General features: G+C 41.0%; 2 protein-coding genes across 3 annotated transcripts in view; one reads left to right on the forward strand and one right to left on the reverse strand.

Moving 5' to 3' along the window:
- Positions 1 to 406: 406 nt before the first annotated feature.
- Positions 407 to 11,132, reverse strand: SAMD15 (sterile alpha motif domain containing 15). The gene is made up of 3 exons (XM_061156533.1): positions 9,365 to 11,132; positions 8,220 to 8,318; positions 407 to 2,135 (listed from the first exon to the last, which is right to left on the reverse strand). Exons 1-3 carry the CDS (start codon positions 11,006 to 11,008, stop codon positions 1,899 to 1,901), a joined length of 1,980 nt encoding a protein of 659 aa, XP_061012516.1. The 5' UTR covers positions 11,009 to 11,132; the 3' UTR covers positions 407 to 1,898.
- Positions 11,133 to 11,349: 217 nt separating this feature from the next.
- The window catches only part of TMED8 (transmembrane p24 trafficking protein family member 8), a 33,021-nt gene continuing 26,941 nt past the window's right edge, over positions 11,350 to 17,429 (forward strand). The window contains exon 1 of one of the 2 annotated variants that reach the window (XM_061156535.1): positions 11,350 to 11,490. In XM_061156535.1, the coding sequence (XP_061012518.1) occupies positions 11,373 to 11,490 (118 nt within the window). In that variant the 5' untranslated portion in view covers positions 11,350 to 11,372. Of the gene's footprint in view, positions 11,491 to 15,165; positions 15,181 to 17,429 lie in introns of those variants that run through there. The other variant, XM_061156536.1, reaches the window with a different exon arrangement.

The raw sequence follows: 17,429 nt of genomic DNA on the forward strand, positions 1-17,429 counted from the left end.
GACACATTTAAGTAAGCTGCTTCCCCAGCAGCTAAATATCAATTCAGTAAATTCAAATTATCTGTCATCTAAATGCTAAATTCAAGAAGCTATACTGTCATTATTAGATGGTTACATACTTTTTCTGTAGCATTCTTTTCCTATAGCAGTATGTAACTACATTCTATACGGCATATACATTTCTGTAGCAGTATGTAACTATAATATGTAGCTACAGTACATGGTTACATTCTTTCCCTGTAGTAGTATGTAGCTAACAAATGAAACACCTTGATTTTCCTACAGTTTGAATAGAAAAAAATAAGATGTGTGGTAAACAATCACAGTATTCTTGCTTGGAGAAGCCCCATGGACAGAGGAGCCTGGCGGACTACAGTCTAGGGGGTCACAAAGAGTCGGACACAAGCACGGCACAGTTCAGATTTATTTCACATTTTGCAATTACTTTATGTCAATCAGAATAGAAAACAGTGTCAGTAACAATCAAGTTGAGAAAGGATGGTGGTGACTATGCTGTCACTAAACAGAACTACTGTTAGCCAGAATGCTAAAGTGCTTTTGAACAAAGCTATTCACTGTACATGGAAACCACCATGGTCTTAGGTTAATCATTTACATTTTTTTTCTTTTGCATGCTTGTGAGCCAATCAGACTCAGTGGTACTATCTCAAATGGTCTAAGATAAAATTTTGTTACTCTGCTTAGGGAAAAGATTAGGTTCATCATCAAACATTAATATTCTTGGTATGAAAGCTAAATTGAGGCACTGTTCTTTCTCTCACTGGGAAAAACAAAAAAGGATTCTTTTGAATATTTATCCAGGTGTAAGGAACTGGATAGGGTACAGTGGTTTTTAGGATTAAGAAGTGTGCCTGGGAAGAGAAAGAGAAGTTAAAAGTCTATGAAAGTGGAGAGGAATCGGAGTCATTCAAGCAACAAAAAGTATTTTTAACTTCTTGTGAGCAGTCCAGTCATGCAATTCATTTTGTAAAAGTCTGGTGGTACCGATTAGAAAGCCTTGTAGACAAACCCCAGACTGTCTGTCAGTATCCACGGTCTGTGATACTTCTATAAGCCACGCTATTTTAACAGGTAAAAACAAATCTAAAAAGATATTTAAAAATTTTTCTTCTCTGATGCCAAAAAGGAATGAGAACTGCTCCCACTTTTTCATAAAACATTTTCTTTTAAAAACTTGTAATTTAAATCCTTTTTCTCTGTTTTGGAGATGTATGCTAATATTTTTAAAAAAGTGAATGAACCTTCTACCAGTTTTCCATCCTAGGACTGTCTTCTGGGGGCAGGGCTGTTGAAGCCACTTTGAAATGTGAGCATTTCAGGGGCACTTTGTCTTCCTGATGTTGGGAGTTTAGCCTAAGGACTTGGCTCCAGGTAGTAACTTTCTGTTTGTCACAAAGATATGAAAAGTTTTAATTTCTTTTGGATACAGACAGTTAACATGTCAAGAATGGATCATATCTGCCTGGCTATATAAAAGGGTGAGAGGTCCTTGTCTCAGCAATCTCTTTAGTGACCTGCCTGTAATGTGCATCGCAGTCTGATTTAACGCTGATTCAATAATTATCTGGGATTATCTGAGTTGGCAGGTGATTTTACTTTGTTATGTTTTCCCAACGTGTTCCAAAACCAGATAAAGTACTAGAATTTATCAGGAAGTCTTATAGTTACCCAGAAAGAGAGCTATTGCTATCTTTGTTTTAACAAGGGGCAAAGTTGAAACATAAAGGGAGGGCGCTGTGAGTCAGTGGCAGAACTAGGAATGGACCAGCAGTTCAAACTCTGATTCTGAATGAAGAGGAGAAAGAAAACACAGAAATGCCTCATTTATTCCCCCACATAATTTAGTTTGATTTTCAAGTTAAGTGAACCAGCTTGCCCTACAGGTCAATGGAATATAATGCTGCGTCATTTTCAAGGGTGGTCACCCGTGGAGCATAATCCTGTAATCCCGCTTCTCGCACAAATTCAGACAAGGTCAAGGAATCAGACTTAACTCCACTATGACCTTTTCTCTCTAAAAATAAGCCAATATTGTCTCTGTAGGGAAGGCGGATGGAGCGTGTGAATAATGGCTCTTCAATTCCCAGCAGCTTCCGGGTATGCTGAGAAATTACCTGTAATGCAAGGATAGTTTTATAATGGGAATTTCCTGAAAACACAACTAAAAATCGAGTAAGTTTTACTTAGTTTCATAGACCTCTTGAATGCCAACCCCTCAAGCTAATTCTATGAGGAAATAAAACAGTGAATACACTGAAAGGCTTCCCACCCTGGCATTATCAAAACACATTTCTTAAGAGAAACATCACATGATTTATCTTTCTAAAAGTACCACTTAAAGATGTTTCTAGGCCCTTGGATCAAATAGGCACAGATGGGTTCATTTCTTTTTTTTTGGCTGAGCAATCTGACCAATGATATGAGCAGATAAAATGTTCAGATTAGGAGCCATGACTTTCTCTAGGAAGGTTAATAAATAAGAGGCTCAGTTAATAATCAGCTAAGAAAAAAATAATTATTCAAACAGTTATTCAATGCATTGAACTGGAAATAAATCTCAAACACTAAAAAGCAGACATTAAAATCCCAGTTAAAATTTATTAGTGCTTATACTTGTGTATTTTTTTAAAATACTTTTGCCAGAATTTTCAATGTCTCTAAAATATAATTTGTATTCACTGAGTACCATGCCACTTGATATGCTCGATTAAACTGTCATTACACTTTCAAAGTCTAGTTTTAATTGTAGATCTGCTATAACATTGCTATTTGAATTCATATTCTGCCTCTGGGTGAGAATGTAGTCCATGAGACTGCTGCTAGAACACAGTCAAAGGAGTACGTGGAATGAATTTGCATTTGTTTAAAAATACTGGCCATAAAAAATAAAAAATAAATAAATAAATAAAAATACTGGCCATAGTTACAAGGCTGTAAACTTCACACCACAGATATTTCTAAGCCTGATGCAAAACTGCCCATAAAGTGCATTTTAGATAAGTAAGATAACTTTCTTCTCAAATCTTACTTAAATTGGAGTTGTTCAGACCCTAGGGATGGTTGTAGGTAAAAGACAGAGTCTATATCATTGACTTGCATTCCCAGTGGGAATACTAATTGGGGTCTGTAGTCACTGAGATTTCAGGATTCAAAAGACAAACACAGAGGAGTTCCTTAAGCTGAGTTCCAATTAAACATGGAAGAAATGGAGAAATAGGAAATCATCATTAGAGTAACAGCAGTAACTGATGCAGGGAAGATATATTGATGAATGCTAAAATTATCAGGCAAAGCTTTAAGGCGAAACAGGTAATTTGCATAGCCTCAAACCACCTCCCCCGGTATGTTTAATACTGTGGTATTTACTCTAGGTCTGTGCTGTGCTGTGCTTAGTCGCTCAGTTGTGTCCCACTCTGTGACCCCATGGACTATAGTCCACCAGGCTCCTCTGTCCATGGGGATTCTCCAGGCAAGCATACTGGAGTGGGTTGCCATGCCCTCCTCCAGGGGATCTTCCCAACCCAGGGATTGAACCCAGGTCTCCCACACTGCCTGCAGATTCCTCACTCCCTCCAGGAGGGGGAGCTTAATTCTCCTCCCTTTGACTGTGGGCTGGCCTCAGTAACTCACTTTTGATGAAGAGAATATGAAAGAGAAACACAGTAACTGTGGTGAAGAAATTTGCAGACACCACCTTAACCCAGTGATCAAAGTTAACATCTCCAATAATAGACCATGTCAATGCCATGTCCTACCTGCTATGATTAAATGATATCATCATCTATGTGATGGTTTCCCCACAAAATATAATTTCATGGGAAACGTGAGACAAACTGAGGGAAATCTACAAAATACCGGGCTACTACTCTTCAAAGTGTCAAGGTCATGAAAGACAAAGAAAGATCAAGAAATTGTCCTATATTGGAGAAGACCAAGGAAAACAGGACAGCTAAATGCAATCTCCAACTGGATCTTGGAATGAGAAATGGACATCAGTGGGAGAACTGTAGAAGTCTGCATAAAGTCCATAGTTTGTTTAGTAGTTCTGTGCTGGTGTTAATTTCTTAGTTTTGATAAAGGTGTCCTGATTACATAAGATGTGAACATTAGGGGAAACAGGGTTAAGGTACATGGGAACTCTCTGTACTATCTTTGCAACTGTTCTGTAAGACTAAAATTACTTGAAAATTAAAAAAAATTTTTTTCATTTAGTGACAGTTGCTGACATGTTGTTTGTGACATGAGTTGTGCTAATCAGCTTGCAACAAGGCAGGTGTAGTAAAATTGCTGAGATATTATAAAGCTGATAAGGCTCTACTTTGAAATATACAATCAGGCATATAAAAGGAATGTGCAATTCATCTGTTCTTCTTCAAATATTTGTCACAGAGTTATCTGTTATCTTTTGCTCACTTGGAGTGAACGGTTAAAAATATTTTGAGAAATATTTTTTTAAGACAGAAAGCTAAAGTAAACACAGTGCTATCTTGTCTATTAATAGCTTGTCCCTAGAATAAGTAGGGACAAAAAAAGGACAATATAGAAATATTTTCTCCTTTTTACCAAACGAGTGCATCACTACAAATGGGAAACACAGGAGAGCAGTTTCCAGCACGCTCTTGGCCAGGGAAGAATAATAATTAGCGCTTCTTTTCTTCTGCACTCCTCCCAGTCTAACCTATACATTTAGCTCTTCTCTGGTCATCTTAGTATGTCCTAGGAAGGACAAAGGGAAAGGTGAGTTATTTCTGTAGAGGAAGTATGAGTAGTTGCAAAATTATGAAAGTAAAGGGAAGTTGAAGGGAACAGAAATTGGCCATGAATTAACTGCAAGGCTTATAAATGGGGCTTCCCTGGTGGCTCAGATGGTAAAGCGTCTGCCTGCAATGTGGGAGACCTGGGTTCGATCCCTGGGTCAGGAAGATCCCCTGGGGAAGGAAATGGCAACCCACTCCAGTATTCTTGTCCGGAGAATTCCATGGACAGAGGAGCCTAGCAGGCTATAATCCATGGGGTGGCAAAGAGTCGGACACGACTGAGCGACTTCACTTCACTTATAAATGGGAAGCACAGTTTACATGTGATCCAATTTCTTAGCAGCCATGTCCAAAATTCTGTACACTCAAGCAACCTGTCCTGACTCCTCCCAATCTCTAAAGCCTGTGAACAATGATAATTGAGAGTTGGCATGAAAAAGATAACTACATTGCTTAAGTGTTGTTATGAGATAAAATTGTGGATGTACTGTACTAGTGCGATAATTACAATGGTGGGGTAACAAACGCTTAGTATATCAGTAAGGAAGATATCTGTGGTATGCTTAAGGTCACATTTGATCTCTAAAAAGTTACCTGTATCATAGTGTATAATTAGCTTTTTTTATGTGGACCTGTCAAGCAAAGCTTATCTAACATACCTGTATGAATATCTTGATCTTTGTTACCCTAGTAATTTCAAGGAGAGGCCATATTTGTCTACTGACTTTGATAGTAAGTATTCCAAAGTTTGCTTATTCAAACTTCTTGGAATATAAGGAGAGACTACTGGGTTCATCGTTTACTCTTGAGGATTTCAGAAGATATTTAAGACCTCTTGCTTCTTGCAAGACTAGAAAAAGCATAATTAGAATTTTTATTATTCACATGTACTTTTGGAATGAAAATGTCAAGAAAAGCAAAATGACTTGGCAGACTCAACACTTTCTCATGATGAAAAGTTGAAGTTTTTGGTATTTAAATGTTTTAGGAATTTATATTACAAGTTACTGTACTAGTGCATTTTTGCAAAACTTGCAAAAACTTTTGCATTTCTGTTCCTTATTTTTATTTAGAAAACTGAGTACATTATATACATGAGTAGAAATTAGAGCTCATAAAAATGGTTGTATTATCTTTGAACATAAAAAGGATAAGATATTTACCTGGTAGTACTTGGTAGCTACATGAAAGCATTATTGTAATTAATCTATCAACTTATTACAAAAAAATTTGTAATAAGTTGTCCTTTTCTATATTATGTATATGTGGGCTCACAGTTACAAAATTATTCATTTAAAGAGGCAATATTAAAAAAAGAGGCAATATAGTGTAGTGGTTTAAATAGAGCATGGATTGGGATATTACACAGAATATATTTGAATCCTGGCTCTTATTATCTGAATGATTTTGTGTAAGTTGCTTCACCTGTCTGGTCTCAGTTTTCTCTTCTGTAAATGGGGATTAAATGAAGTAATAGATGTATGGTGTCCAACATACAGTAAAAACTCAGGGAGGATAGCTATTGATTGAGTACAAGAGACTAAATGTTCACTTAGGACTATGTATTTAACAATTTAAAGGATTTCTTTATATCTTGTCAGAAAAACGACTTTATGTATTAACAAGGATAATTTTCTTACTTTCTAAATTATATGACTTATGGAATTATATAGTTCTAAGGACTGATCAAGAGTTACCTATGGGGAAACTCCTTGGCAGTCCAGTGGTTAGTACTCTGTGCTACTGCTGATGAGAACTCAGGTTTAACCCTTGGCCAGGGAAGTCAGATCCTGCAAGCCATGTGGTGTGGCCAAAAAATAAAAAAAACTCACCAAATTCCCCTTGGGTGGGGAAAAAGAAAAGAAAAAAGGAGTCACCTAGGGAACAAATTCCAGGGCCTACCCGAGACCTGAGGAATCAAAAGCTCTGGAGCCTGAAACCCAGGAATCTTTTTTTTTTTTTTTTAAATCTCATTTGATTCCAAAGCCTATCCAAGACTGAGAACCACTGAGGCAGAGCATTTATGGGCAAAAGTGTAATGAATGAAACCACTGGTATGTTGAGGTGGGAGGTATTCAAGCAAAGGTTAGAAATGAGATTATGTATGGGAAGTTTTGTATACTACAAAACACTATACATGGAGGGTACTGTTATGCAAAGATAATCATGGACTGTTGGTGCTGGAGAGATCTTAGAAAACTGAGGTCCAGAGAAGTTAATGTAACTTGTTTCAAAGTTAGGGAGTAGAGCAAGCAAAATGCATATGTTTTTTTTTTTTTTTAAGTGACATATGGGTGTTAGAGACATAAAATGCAGGACAGCTTTGGAGGTGAAGCTACCATGGGCTGGGAAGATCGGGAAAAACTTCCTGGGGAGATGAGAATTGACTGGGGTCATGAAGGATGACTAAGATTCATAGTAGTCATGCAGGGGGAGGGGGAACTGAGCAAAGATGTTTATTAATAGGAGGAAGAATGCATCAGACAGGTTTGCGAGGGTGTGAGCTTGACCTGTGAGGCTGGAGCAGGAGATTCATGTGGTGGGAGAACACTTGTGGAGGATCCTGAATCCTAAGCTAAGGAGTTGTGTGTGTGCTTAGTCGCTTCAGTCTTGTCTGACTCTTTGCGATCCACGGACTGTATCTAGCCAGGCTCCTCTGTTCATGGGCTTTCTCCAGGCAAGACTACTGGAGTGGGTTGCCAAGCCCTCCCCCGGGGTAATCTTACCAACCCAGGGATTGAACCCAGGTCTCTCGCCTTGCTGGAGGATTCTTCAGCGTGTGAGCCACAAGGGAAGCCCACCACTGTGAAGCTAAGGAGTTGAGACTATCTAAAGAAGGCTTCTGAAGAGAACACTGTGTAAATGGTTGGAAAGTGACAGTCTAAAATCAGGGCCCTTGAATCCAAAGGGCCTATGCTGTGCTACATTGCTTCAGTTGTATCCAACTCTATTGTGACCCTATCGTGAGCCCACCAGGCTCCTCTGTCCATGGGATTCTTCAGGCAAGATTCCTGGACTGGATTGCCATGCCCTCCTCCAGGGGATCTTCCTAACCCAGGGACTGAACCCATGTCTCTTATGTCTTGTGCATTGACAGGAGGGTTCTTTACCACTAGCACCACCTGGAAAACCCCCAAAGGGCCTATAGACAGAAGCTAAAAGCAGGCTACCCGAACGTTGTGTATATTCTAGTAAAGGTCTGATAAATGTCTGAACAAGTGGGAATGGCGAAAACCAGATGCTATAGGAGGAGAGAGAGTTCTTAGGATCTTTGTGGGGAATCAAAGGAAAGAGTGGAAGCAACCACTTTGAGCCTGGGGGACTGGGAGTATGATAACACCACTGGCAGAAATCAAAGGCCAGGTTGGAATAAAAGGAGGTTGGTTTGAGATAGATGTAGTACTGGTGCAGTGCTCTATCAGGAAACCATACACAACTCACCTTCATGTCCTCAAAATCTGTTATCCCCATCTGAGGGAGGTTTGAGCAGTTTACATGTATGAGTTTTCGGCCACTGATGAAGTTTGTGGTAAAACACTCCTGTCAGTACAATGAGAACATCACTCAAAAGATGGATGGCAAATACAGGAAGAAAAAGCAAGAAAGAGAAAGGGAGGAGGGAAGGAAGAAAAAAGGCAAGGAGGGAGGAATAAACAAGTCATGTTTGTCGCTAGTGCTATACTGAGAAGAAATAATTTTAATACTCCTAATAATCCTACATATTTTAAACTCTTGATTAAATTTCATACTGCTGCTTTTTTTTTTTTTTTTTGGTATGATACAACCAGTGCTTCTTTCTTACCTGAACTACATTTTTAAGTACAGAAGTACCAAAGATTTCAGATCTTGTGTTGTTTGTAGTAGCGTACGAACATAGTTGGAGTGCAATAAGAGGATTCACTCCATTTTAAAAAGAAAACTAGTCTTGGTTAATTGGCTATAAAAATTAGTACGGGTGGGTGATCACAATACCATATAATACATTTGGGGTAGACACTAAGACTAACAATACAAGTTCAAGTTAAGGGAGCTTCTAATAAAAACAAAGTACCAAAAAGTCTACCTCAGGGACTTCCCTGGTAGTCCATCCAGTGCTTGGTAGTGGGAAATGGATGCAGGTTCCATCCCTGGTCAGGGAGTTGGGATCTCACATGCCACAGAGCAGTTAACAAGCTCATGAGCTGCAATGAAGACCCAGTGCAGCCAAAAAATAAATTTTTTTTAAGCTTAAAAAAAAACCCCAAACCAAAAAAATCTACCACGGATGAAATCTTTTTAGAAATACAGATTTCTATGAAAAGAAGCCTACATAAATTAGTCTTTATTCAAGGACTGTAGAGAAGTATAATCAATCACCGTGATGAATAGGAAAAACAAATGTGAACTTGCCCTCATCTCCCAATATACAAATATATGTATATATCAGTGGAAAGGCCAAAATTAAAATCCAAGTTACCTCTACAATCGTCCATGCCTGTCCTACACTTCTTCCAGTGAAGATACAAAATCTCAGGTAAGGATAGAGGAATAAGAAGTAAAAGAATGAGAGTATGTAACACACACACGCAAATGTTATTTTTGTGTACCTTGTATTGAGGGAAGCCTAGCTGGCAAATCCACTTGGCAACTTTTTCTGGGCTCCATTGAAGATACTCAAATTGTAGATCAGAATTTTTTTCTGGCTGGGTGTCTCTATTTTTATGTACCAGTTTCATTGACTCTAGGGACAGATCTTGCTTTTCACCAGAGGACTCTTTTAAATCCCTCTGAGACTCAGAGAAAAAGGAGAAGAATTCATAATTGGTATCAGAAAGCTGGAACAGATTTTGGAGTTCTTTAGAAAACTCATAATCTATATTCACTGAGTCTACTTCACTTATTGGAAGAGGCTCTAATACATAGTCTTTTGAAACTTTAGTTTCTTTTATTAACAACTTTCCTATTGGATAGTCAGAGTACTCAAGCTCATCCCTGTCAACAGAATGTTTAAATTTGATTGCTTCTGACCTATCTTCCTTGGCAAATTCTACAGGTGTCTCTCTTCTAAGTAGTTGTCTGGTTTTATCCAATAACTCTAAATTTATCTCCCTAGTTGGCTCTGTTTGTGTCTTCTCTTGCACTTCTGGTTTGATCTTCTGTGGTGGCACTTGACCTGTTTCTTCAGTTTTCTCTGGTTCTTTCTTTGAAAACTCTGCTTTAGTTTGTTCTGGGGGCTCTGGACCTTTCTTCTCAGTTGACTTTCTTAGTGTCTCCTCTGATCTGAACTTCCGTGATGGTGTTAGATCTGTCTCCTCGGTTGACTTTTTCTGCTTATCTTTTTGATCTGCTGGTTTGGTGTCCTCTGGTGGCTCCAGAACTCTCTCTGCAGTTGACTTACTTTGTGTCTCCTCCTGAACTTCCGATGTGGTCTTTCCTGATGGCTCTGTAACTGTTTCCTCAATTGGTTTTCTTGATTTTTCCTCAGAAAACTCTGATTCGATCACTTCTAGTGGCTCTGGAGTTTTTTCTTGTGTTTCCTCAGTAGCCATACTCGGTTTCTCTTCTGGAAACTCTGGTTTGGCCTGCTCAGGTGACTCTGTCCTTTTCTCTGTAGGTGACTTACTTTGTATTTCCTCTGGATTCTCTGATGTGGTCACCTTTGGTGGCTGTTGATCTGCCTCTTCAATTGATTTTCTTGGTTTCTTACCTGGAGGTTCTGGTTTGGTTGGCTCTGTAGGTTCTAGACCTGTCTTTTCATATTGCTCTCTGAGTGGCTCCTCTGGAACCTCTGGTTTGCTCTCTTCTATGGGTACGTCCTCAGGAATATCCGGTTTGGCTTCCTCCTCTGGTTCCTCATGCTTTCTGTCCACAGGGATTTGCAATTCCTTGAAAAGCTCTCTTTCTATCTGTCCGAAAGTCTCTGATTTTACCTCTAGGGGAATCCCTAGCTCAACCTCGCTGAAAAGGTCTGTCCTGAACTTGTGGGGAACCTCTTCCTCGGACGTCCAGGTTGGTTTTAGGTGCGGAGGCACATCTTTAGCACTCTCTGGTGTCTTCTCTTTGAAGGCCTCTTCTTCTGTCTCTGGCTGTGGGTCTTGGTCAATCTCTACAGGAATCTCTGGGCCTGCCTCTGCCACGCTGCCTGGTTCGATGTCTTCGGTCACCTGAAGAAAGTGAAGTTTCGGTCTCTCAGTCTTCAGGTTTTCATTTTCCTCGGAGGGGGAATCGTAATCCTCAGGGACTTCAGCCATGACGCAGATTAGCGGTCGCGCCCAGGCCGCCTAGCAACTCCAACTTCCGATAGCGTCTCTATGGAGACCACGACTTCCGGCCAGGTCTCAAGGAATCTTCCCCTCCCCGGGTTTTGTTTGTTCTTTCAAGCACTGACTAAAAATCTGCCATGGCTGACTGAACTGAACCCCCCTCCCCACCCCGCCCCCCGAGCCCGAGTCGCCAGCCTCAGCTAACCAGAGCTCCCGCGAGCGCGCGGGGGCCGGCGCGCTGCCCCTTCCGGCCCGCGGGCTCCGCTCGGCTCTTCGCCGCGGAGCTCGGCCTTCGGCTGTTTCCGGAGCTCCCGGCGGCTGGCGGCAGAGGCGCTGCGGGCGCTGGCTGCAGATGTCGGACCCGCGGGCGGCTGAGGGGCCGGGCATCTGGAGCCCCGCAGCCCGCCGAGGGCCGGCGCACGGCCTCGGGGACGGCCCGGGAGTGGAGGGGAGCCAGGCGGCCGCCTCAGGTACGCAAGGCCGGGCGCCGGCGGGTGCGTGCCGCCGCCTCGGGGCCCGGCGCGAGGCTCGGGTGAGCTCGGTCCCGCGATGCCTGGAGGAGCGGACCGGCCTGGGGGGAGCCCCTTCGCGCGCGGAGCCCCTGCCTCGGCTCTTGGATCCTCCTGTGCCCAGCACCCCCCATCCCGGCCGCTGCCATCCTCCGGGCTTGCTCTTCGCTCGAGATTATTTTCTACTTCTGTTTTCGAAATGCCTTAGTTCCTGCCTGCTTCCTTTCTTAGATCAACCCCGATGGTAGTGACCGAGTTGCTGTGTCCCCGGCGACCCTTCAGCCTTCAGCACACGCCCGCCCATCACTCCTTGGCTGCTGACCCCCGACCCCGCCGCCCCGGCTGCCCCGGCTGCCCCCGGGTTTCTGGCTCCCCGTCCTGATCCTCACCTCTGTCTCAGGTCCCGACTTTCTTCCACGCGCCTCTCCGCCCCGCATCCGAAGAGGCAGCCTCGCCTTCATCTGTCCAGAATCCCGTTTGCTCAAGCCTCCTTCCCCCCGCCACGCCCTGCACCTAGGCCCCCCGCACCTCACCTCGCATCCTTTTCTCTCCATTAAGAGTGGGCGAGATGAAAAGCAGAGTTGGGAGTTATGTAGGCTCTGGGGTCTCTTTGAATGAACATAGCGGCCAAGGCAGGAAATAGCGGCCAAGTAGGAACGTTGTCGACCTCCCTTATTCTCCGGGACCCTCCTCTTCTTGTTCAGGAGACTTATCTCGTTTCTACCCACGCTAATTTTCTCTGTGTGGATTGCTACACTGTCAGTGTTCGAAGGCGAAAGTGTCCGGCGATTGCACTTTTACCTTTCATGTCTCCTTATCTCTACACGGAATGCAGCTGAAAAGATGCGCCTTTGAAATACAAAAGGGTAGGTGGGGAGAGAACTGGTCTCCCCAAGTAGCAAGTATGAATTAACTTTCCAGTTCTGAAATTAAAATCGACCCCATATAGTACAGGTGGTGCCATAGTGCCTGGGTTGGAGGCTGAATATTTCATTTACTTGGGCAAGTTACTTTTCTATTTGTTTCCTCCTCTATAAACTGAGGGCTCTGTAGTACCTGCCTGAGGGACTGCTGGGAGGACTGCATAGACTAGTGTGTATGAGGCACTTGGTGCCTAGCCCAGGGTATGCACAGTTACTGGTGTTACCCATTACTGTGAGAATAAGGTCTGTTTTTGCTCACCGAAACTCCACCTGCGGTCAGAGGTGTTCTTGAATGTGTATCTTCCAGCATAGTGACTTTCCTTGTCTTTTTCTTCTGTCCTAAATAGCTCCCCTTTCCTAATGGGCCAAAGTACTTGGGACACACACACACGCACACATCCACACCGCTTTGAATCACCCAGCTTTTTCCTTTTCCTGTGACTTTATGTTCTCTTACTTTAAAAAGTTTAACAATTTTTGGCTTTTTCCTTCTTATGAACTCTGATGCTTTATAGTAAATCAGAAATTTTAAGCCTACTTTCTGAAAGATTGAGCAAATGAACACTCAGGATGTCTCATTAACATCTGTTCCTTGCATCTATCAGTATTTATAAATTAAGGCTTTTTTTTTACTTCCTCTTTAGATCTGTGTGGCAAATATACCCAAGCATTTTAAATATAAAGGCCTTAAGAACAGTCCAGAAATATGTTGGTGGATAGTGGGTTTGTCTCTGAGTGTGTCTCTCCCCAGCCCACCCCTTGTAATTGGTTCCTGCATTCACATTTTCCTCCCAGGACTTGATAGAAATACTTATGATTACTTCCTTCCTCTTGCCCTCAGAAAGCAGGGTGAGTGTTGTTTTCTTTTATGTTGTGTAAGGGTTTGTTATTGTGGTGCAGAAACAACCTCTTCCCCTTGAGGTAACATTTGTTGCTAATAAAATAGCTAATAAAATAATAGTAATGAGAGCTTACACTAATTGAATGCTTACTCTCTGCCAGAATGTGGAAAAAGACTTCCTTGTATTATCTGACTTAATCCTGTCAACAGGCATTTCCTCCCCATTTTACAGCGCAAGCTACCGCTGAGAGAGGTTAACTTACTTGCCCAGGTTAGGTGTGGAGTTTTCACCATCTGTATGAAATTATTACTTTGTTTTGATGAAGTTCCCAATAGTTTGTTTATTTTTTGGCTATTAATCAAACATTGATATTCTGGGGCAGGTAATGGTCTTTGCCATCAAGGGGTTTTTAGTTTGGTAAGATGAGAGTGCCCAGGAAGAAAATCAACAATTGAAAACTTCATATAATTGGGTGTCTTTTATTGCAGTTATTTATGTGCATACCCCCAGGAAGTCAACTGGAGGGTGGTGATAGAGTCTGTCTTGTCTATTTCTCTCCTGGAGCCCTTGATGTTGTGTCCTAGGTGTTCTGGAAATGCTTGCCAGATTGTGAGACGAAGTCTCAACATACATAGAGATTTGAAGGAGCATCCAGTGCCTATCAAGAATATTCTTTAGGTTAAAGTAGTGGTTCTCAACCAGGAGAGGTTTTGCCTCTCCTAGGGGACATTTTGATTGTCACTTGGGTTGGGGAGGAGAGGAAGCACCATTATTGAGATACTGAGACTCAGAAACTTCCATCCATGTAAAGGAAAGAAGTAAAATATTAATTGCTCAGTCGTGTCCAACTCTCAGCGACCCCATGAACTGTAGCCCACGAGGCTCCTCTGTGGAATGTTCTAGCTAGAACACTGGAGTGGGTTGCCATTCCACTCTCCAGGGGATCTTTCCAACTCAGGTATCGAACTGGGGCCTCCTGCTTTGCAGGCAGATTCTTTACTGGGTGAGCCACCGGGTAAACATCCTTCAATGTACAGCACTGCCCCCACCACAGAGAATGATCTGGCCCCACCTGTCAGTAGTGCTGCTATCGAGAAATCTTGAATTAGAGTTAAGCTGGGTTTCCAAAGCAGTGTGGACAGCATGCATTTGCCTTAGCTCAGAGATGTGTAGGCTTGGGAGTAAACTCAACACAAAAGCTGCTTCAAATTAGGAGTTTGATTGAATCCTTGTGCCACCTTCCTCTGGAAAGTGATCCAATAAATAAGCAATAGAGTAACCAATAGAGACCTAAAAATGAAATCAAGAGGTTTCTGTCATCCTTCCTTAGAGGGAAAAGTGCAGTAAGAAATGAGATTGGACATGCAGTTGTTATTGAATTAAGGGTTTAGATGTCTCCATGTGTCTTATTCTTTCAAAGCAGGAGTTTATAATTATCCAGAATAACTGTGACTTGTTTTTTAAAAGTATTCTCAATAGAGACTACCTTTTCAGGGTCTTCATATTTGTCAGCTGAGGTTTTGGTTATGAAGTAAGAAAAATGTTGATGTTCTGAACTAAACTCTCCAGTGGTCACAGTGTTCTAGTTGCTTTATGAACTCTAATTATTTTTAATTGTCTTTTATTTGGGGCACCTGGGCCCTTCAATTCCCAAGAGGAGAGAGTGAGCACTCTTTATAGAGTGAAACTCTGAGGCATACCTTACGTCACTTAAGAACAGATCTTTTCATTCTTTCATGGTTTGTTTGTTTTTTGTAGTTTAGGGAGCTTTGGGGAAAATAAAGGGCAAAGTCTGTTATAACCTTGAAGTCAGCAGTAGAAATTGGTCTGGTGTATATGACCCTGAGAACTAGCAACTCATGTAGACCGTCAAAGACTGCAAACAGGTCAGGTGAACTTGAACTTGTTATTCTTATGTAGGACTTCAAGCAGTGCAATAAGTCTGTCTGCAGTTTTGGAAATGTTGCTTATCTGTGGCTATTTCAATTTCAATTAAAATGTTAAAATTGGTGGTTATTGTGTTGGATGGAGCAAAAGAGTGGATGTCCATGCCAAAGAGTTCCTGTGGTTTTGGGGTTTCTATTGTAGTTTTATATCAAAAGAGTATAAATTTCTTCTGCCTGTGGTTCTTTCTTTTTTTTTTTTTTTACAGCAGTTGTGTTTTTATGCTACTGAGGTGGTCAATTTAGTCCCTCATTAATTTTGTTTGTAACAGTATGACCGAGGTTTGTAATCTGGATGACCGTGGAGTGTGATCCACTCCCAAGGGCTGAGGAGAAACTGGATCACATGGATGTGGTCTCTGGATCTGGTTGGATTCTAAACTCAGCTGGTTTCTTTTCATTTAAGCTTCTTGAGTCTATAACCACGTAACCTGCTTTTGGTTCCTCCGGAGTTGAATCTAAGAGGCTAGGCTAATCATCTCTTTGCCGCCTGTTTAGTGAAGGGGAAGTCCTATGAGACCGATTCTGAAGAACCCTGACCTGATATTCAAATACTTTAGAAAAAGCCGGCATTTTGGTTCTCTTTGTAGAGAGAGTACCAAGTACTCACTACATTTAAATCTGTAGCATGACCAGAATGTCTAAAACGTTATTCTGGTAACACAGAAAGAAAACGTGTTTTTAAAATTGTCAGATATAAAATAAATTATTTTAAGAAAATTTCTTTTTTCCTTCTCACTTTTGCTTTAAAGGCCATCAATTCAAAATTGAGTTATTCTCTCTTTTTTTCTTTCTTGGTTTTTTTCGTTGCACTGTGCGGCATGCAGGATCTTAGTTCCCCAACCAGGGATTGAGCCCGTGTCTCCTGCAGTGGAAGCTTGGAGACTTAACTACTGGACTGCCAGGGGAGTCCCTGAAAATTGAGTTATTCTTTTTTAAAACTGTTTTTGGCTGAGCCACGTAGTTTGTGGGATCTTAGTTCTCTGACCAGGGATTGAACCTGGTCCTCAGGCAGTGAAAGCAATGAGTCTTAACCACTGGACTGCCAGGGAATTCCCTAAAATTGAGTTATTCTTGAGTTTCCAGTTTCCTCTTTCTGTTCATTGTTTCCAAGACTTTGGCCTTTCAGGTACCACAGTCAGAATTTTTGCCACGTTAGAGAATACTTTCGAATGGTTATTGTTTTTTCTTTAAATTGATGTTTAAAATATTGTTTCATTCTAAATAATATTCATGATATTACTAGTTTGATGCATCAGTTTTCCTAAGACATATGAAAATAAATACCATTAAAATAAAAAACATTGTCCTTAAGTGCCATCTAAATTTGCAACACTTGTCCTGGTTTCTCTATTCTTTTCTAGGTATACTCGTAGAATTGGTCTACATTTGGCTGACATAGTAAAAGCTATACTATAGAGAAATTGGCTTTTTCTTCTTTATAGTGTTCTTAACTTTACTAACTAAATTTAGGAAGCCTAAAAAGCTGTGTTTGTAATTGTTTTCTTTCTCTTTAAAACAGGACTGCATCTTCAATATCTTTCTTCTTTTCTTCCTTCCTGCCTCTTTAAATCCAATTACAAGTTATTTTACCAATAGTTCTTATGTAATTTAGTGAATACCTTTAACCTTAAAAATCAAAAGCAGTATCTCTTTTCACTCTTTTCTCCTGCATACATTAAGTTGTTCAGATGGTACGGGAAGTGGCTTTTCACGTATGAAAGATGCTCAGCATTGTGAGGAAAGTGGAAATCATAACTGTGTTGGGTAGTTTGATATCTTACTGGTGATAAGGGTGTGCAGAAACAAACACTTTCATGCATTGCCAAAGGGGGTGGAAATTGGTACAAATGCTATGGAGGGTAATTTGTCAATATCTTTCAGAATTACAGTATATGTCCTTATTGCCCCATTTTTTTCAGGAGTTTATCCTATAGATCACACACCTGTTTAATTAAAACAAATACTAGTTTATTATAGCATTGTTTGTAATGGTGAAAGATTGGAAAAAACATAAATATTAATATTAAAATAGGGAAATAGTTCCCTATTGTCCATCAATAGGGAACTGGTTAAATGAATTATGGAATACACTGCCAATGAAATTTTAACCAGCTGTGGAAAGGAATGAGGAAGTTTGTTATATATAGTTATGGAAAGGTCTCTGAGATATAAGTGGAGAAAACAAAGCA

The sequence above is a fragment of the Dama dama genome, chromosome 12 (assembly GCF_033118175.1).
Source record: "Dama dama isolate Ldn47 chromosome 12, ASM3311817v1, whole genome shotgun sequence".
In the NCBI taxonomy this organism is placed as follows: Eukaryota; Metazoa; Chordata; class Mammalia; order Artiodactyla; family Cervidae; genus Dama; species Dama dama.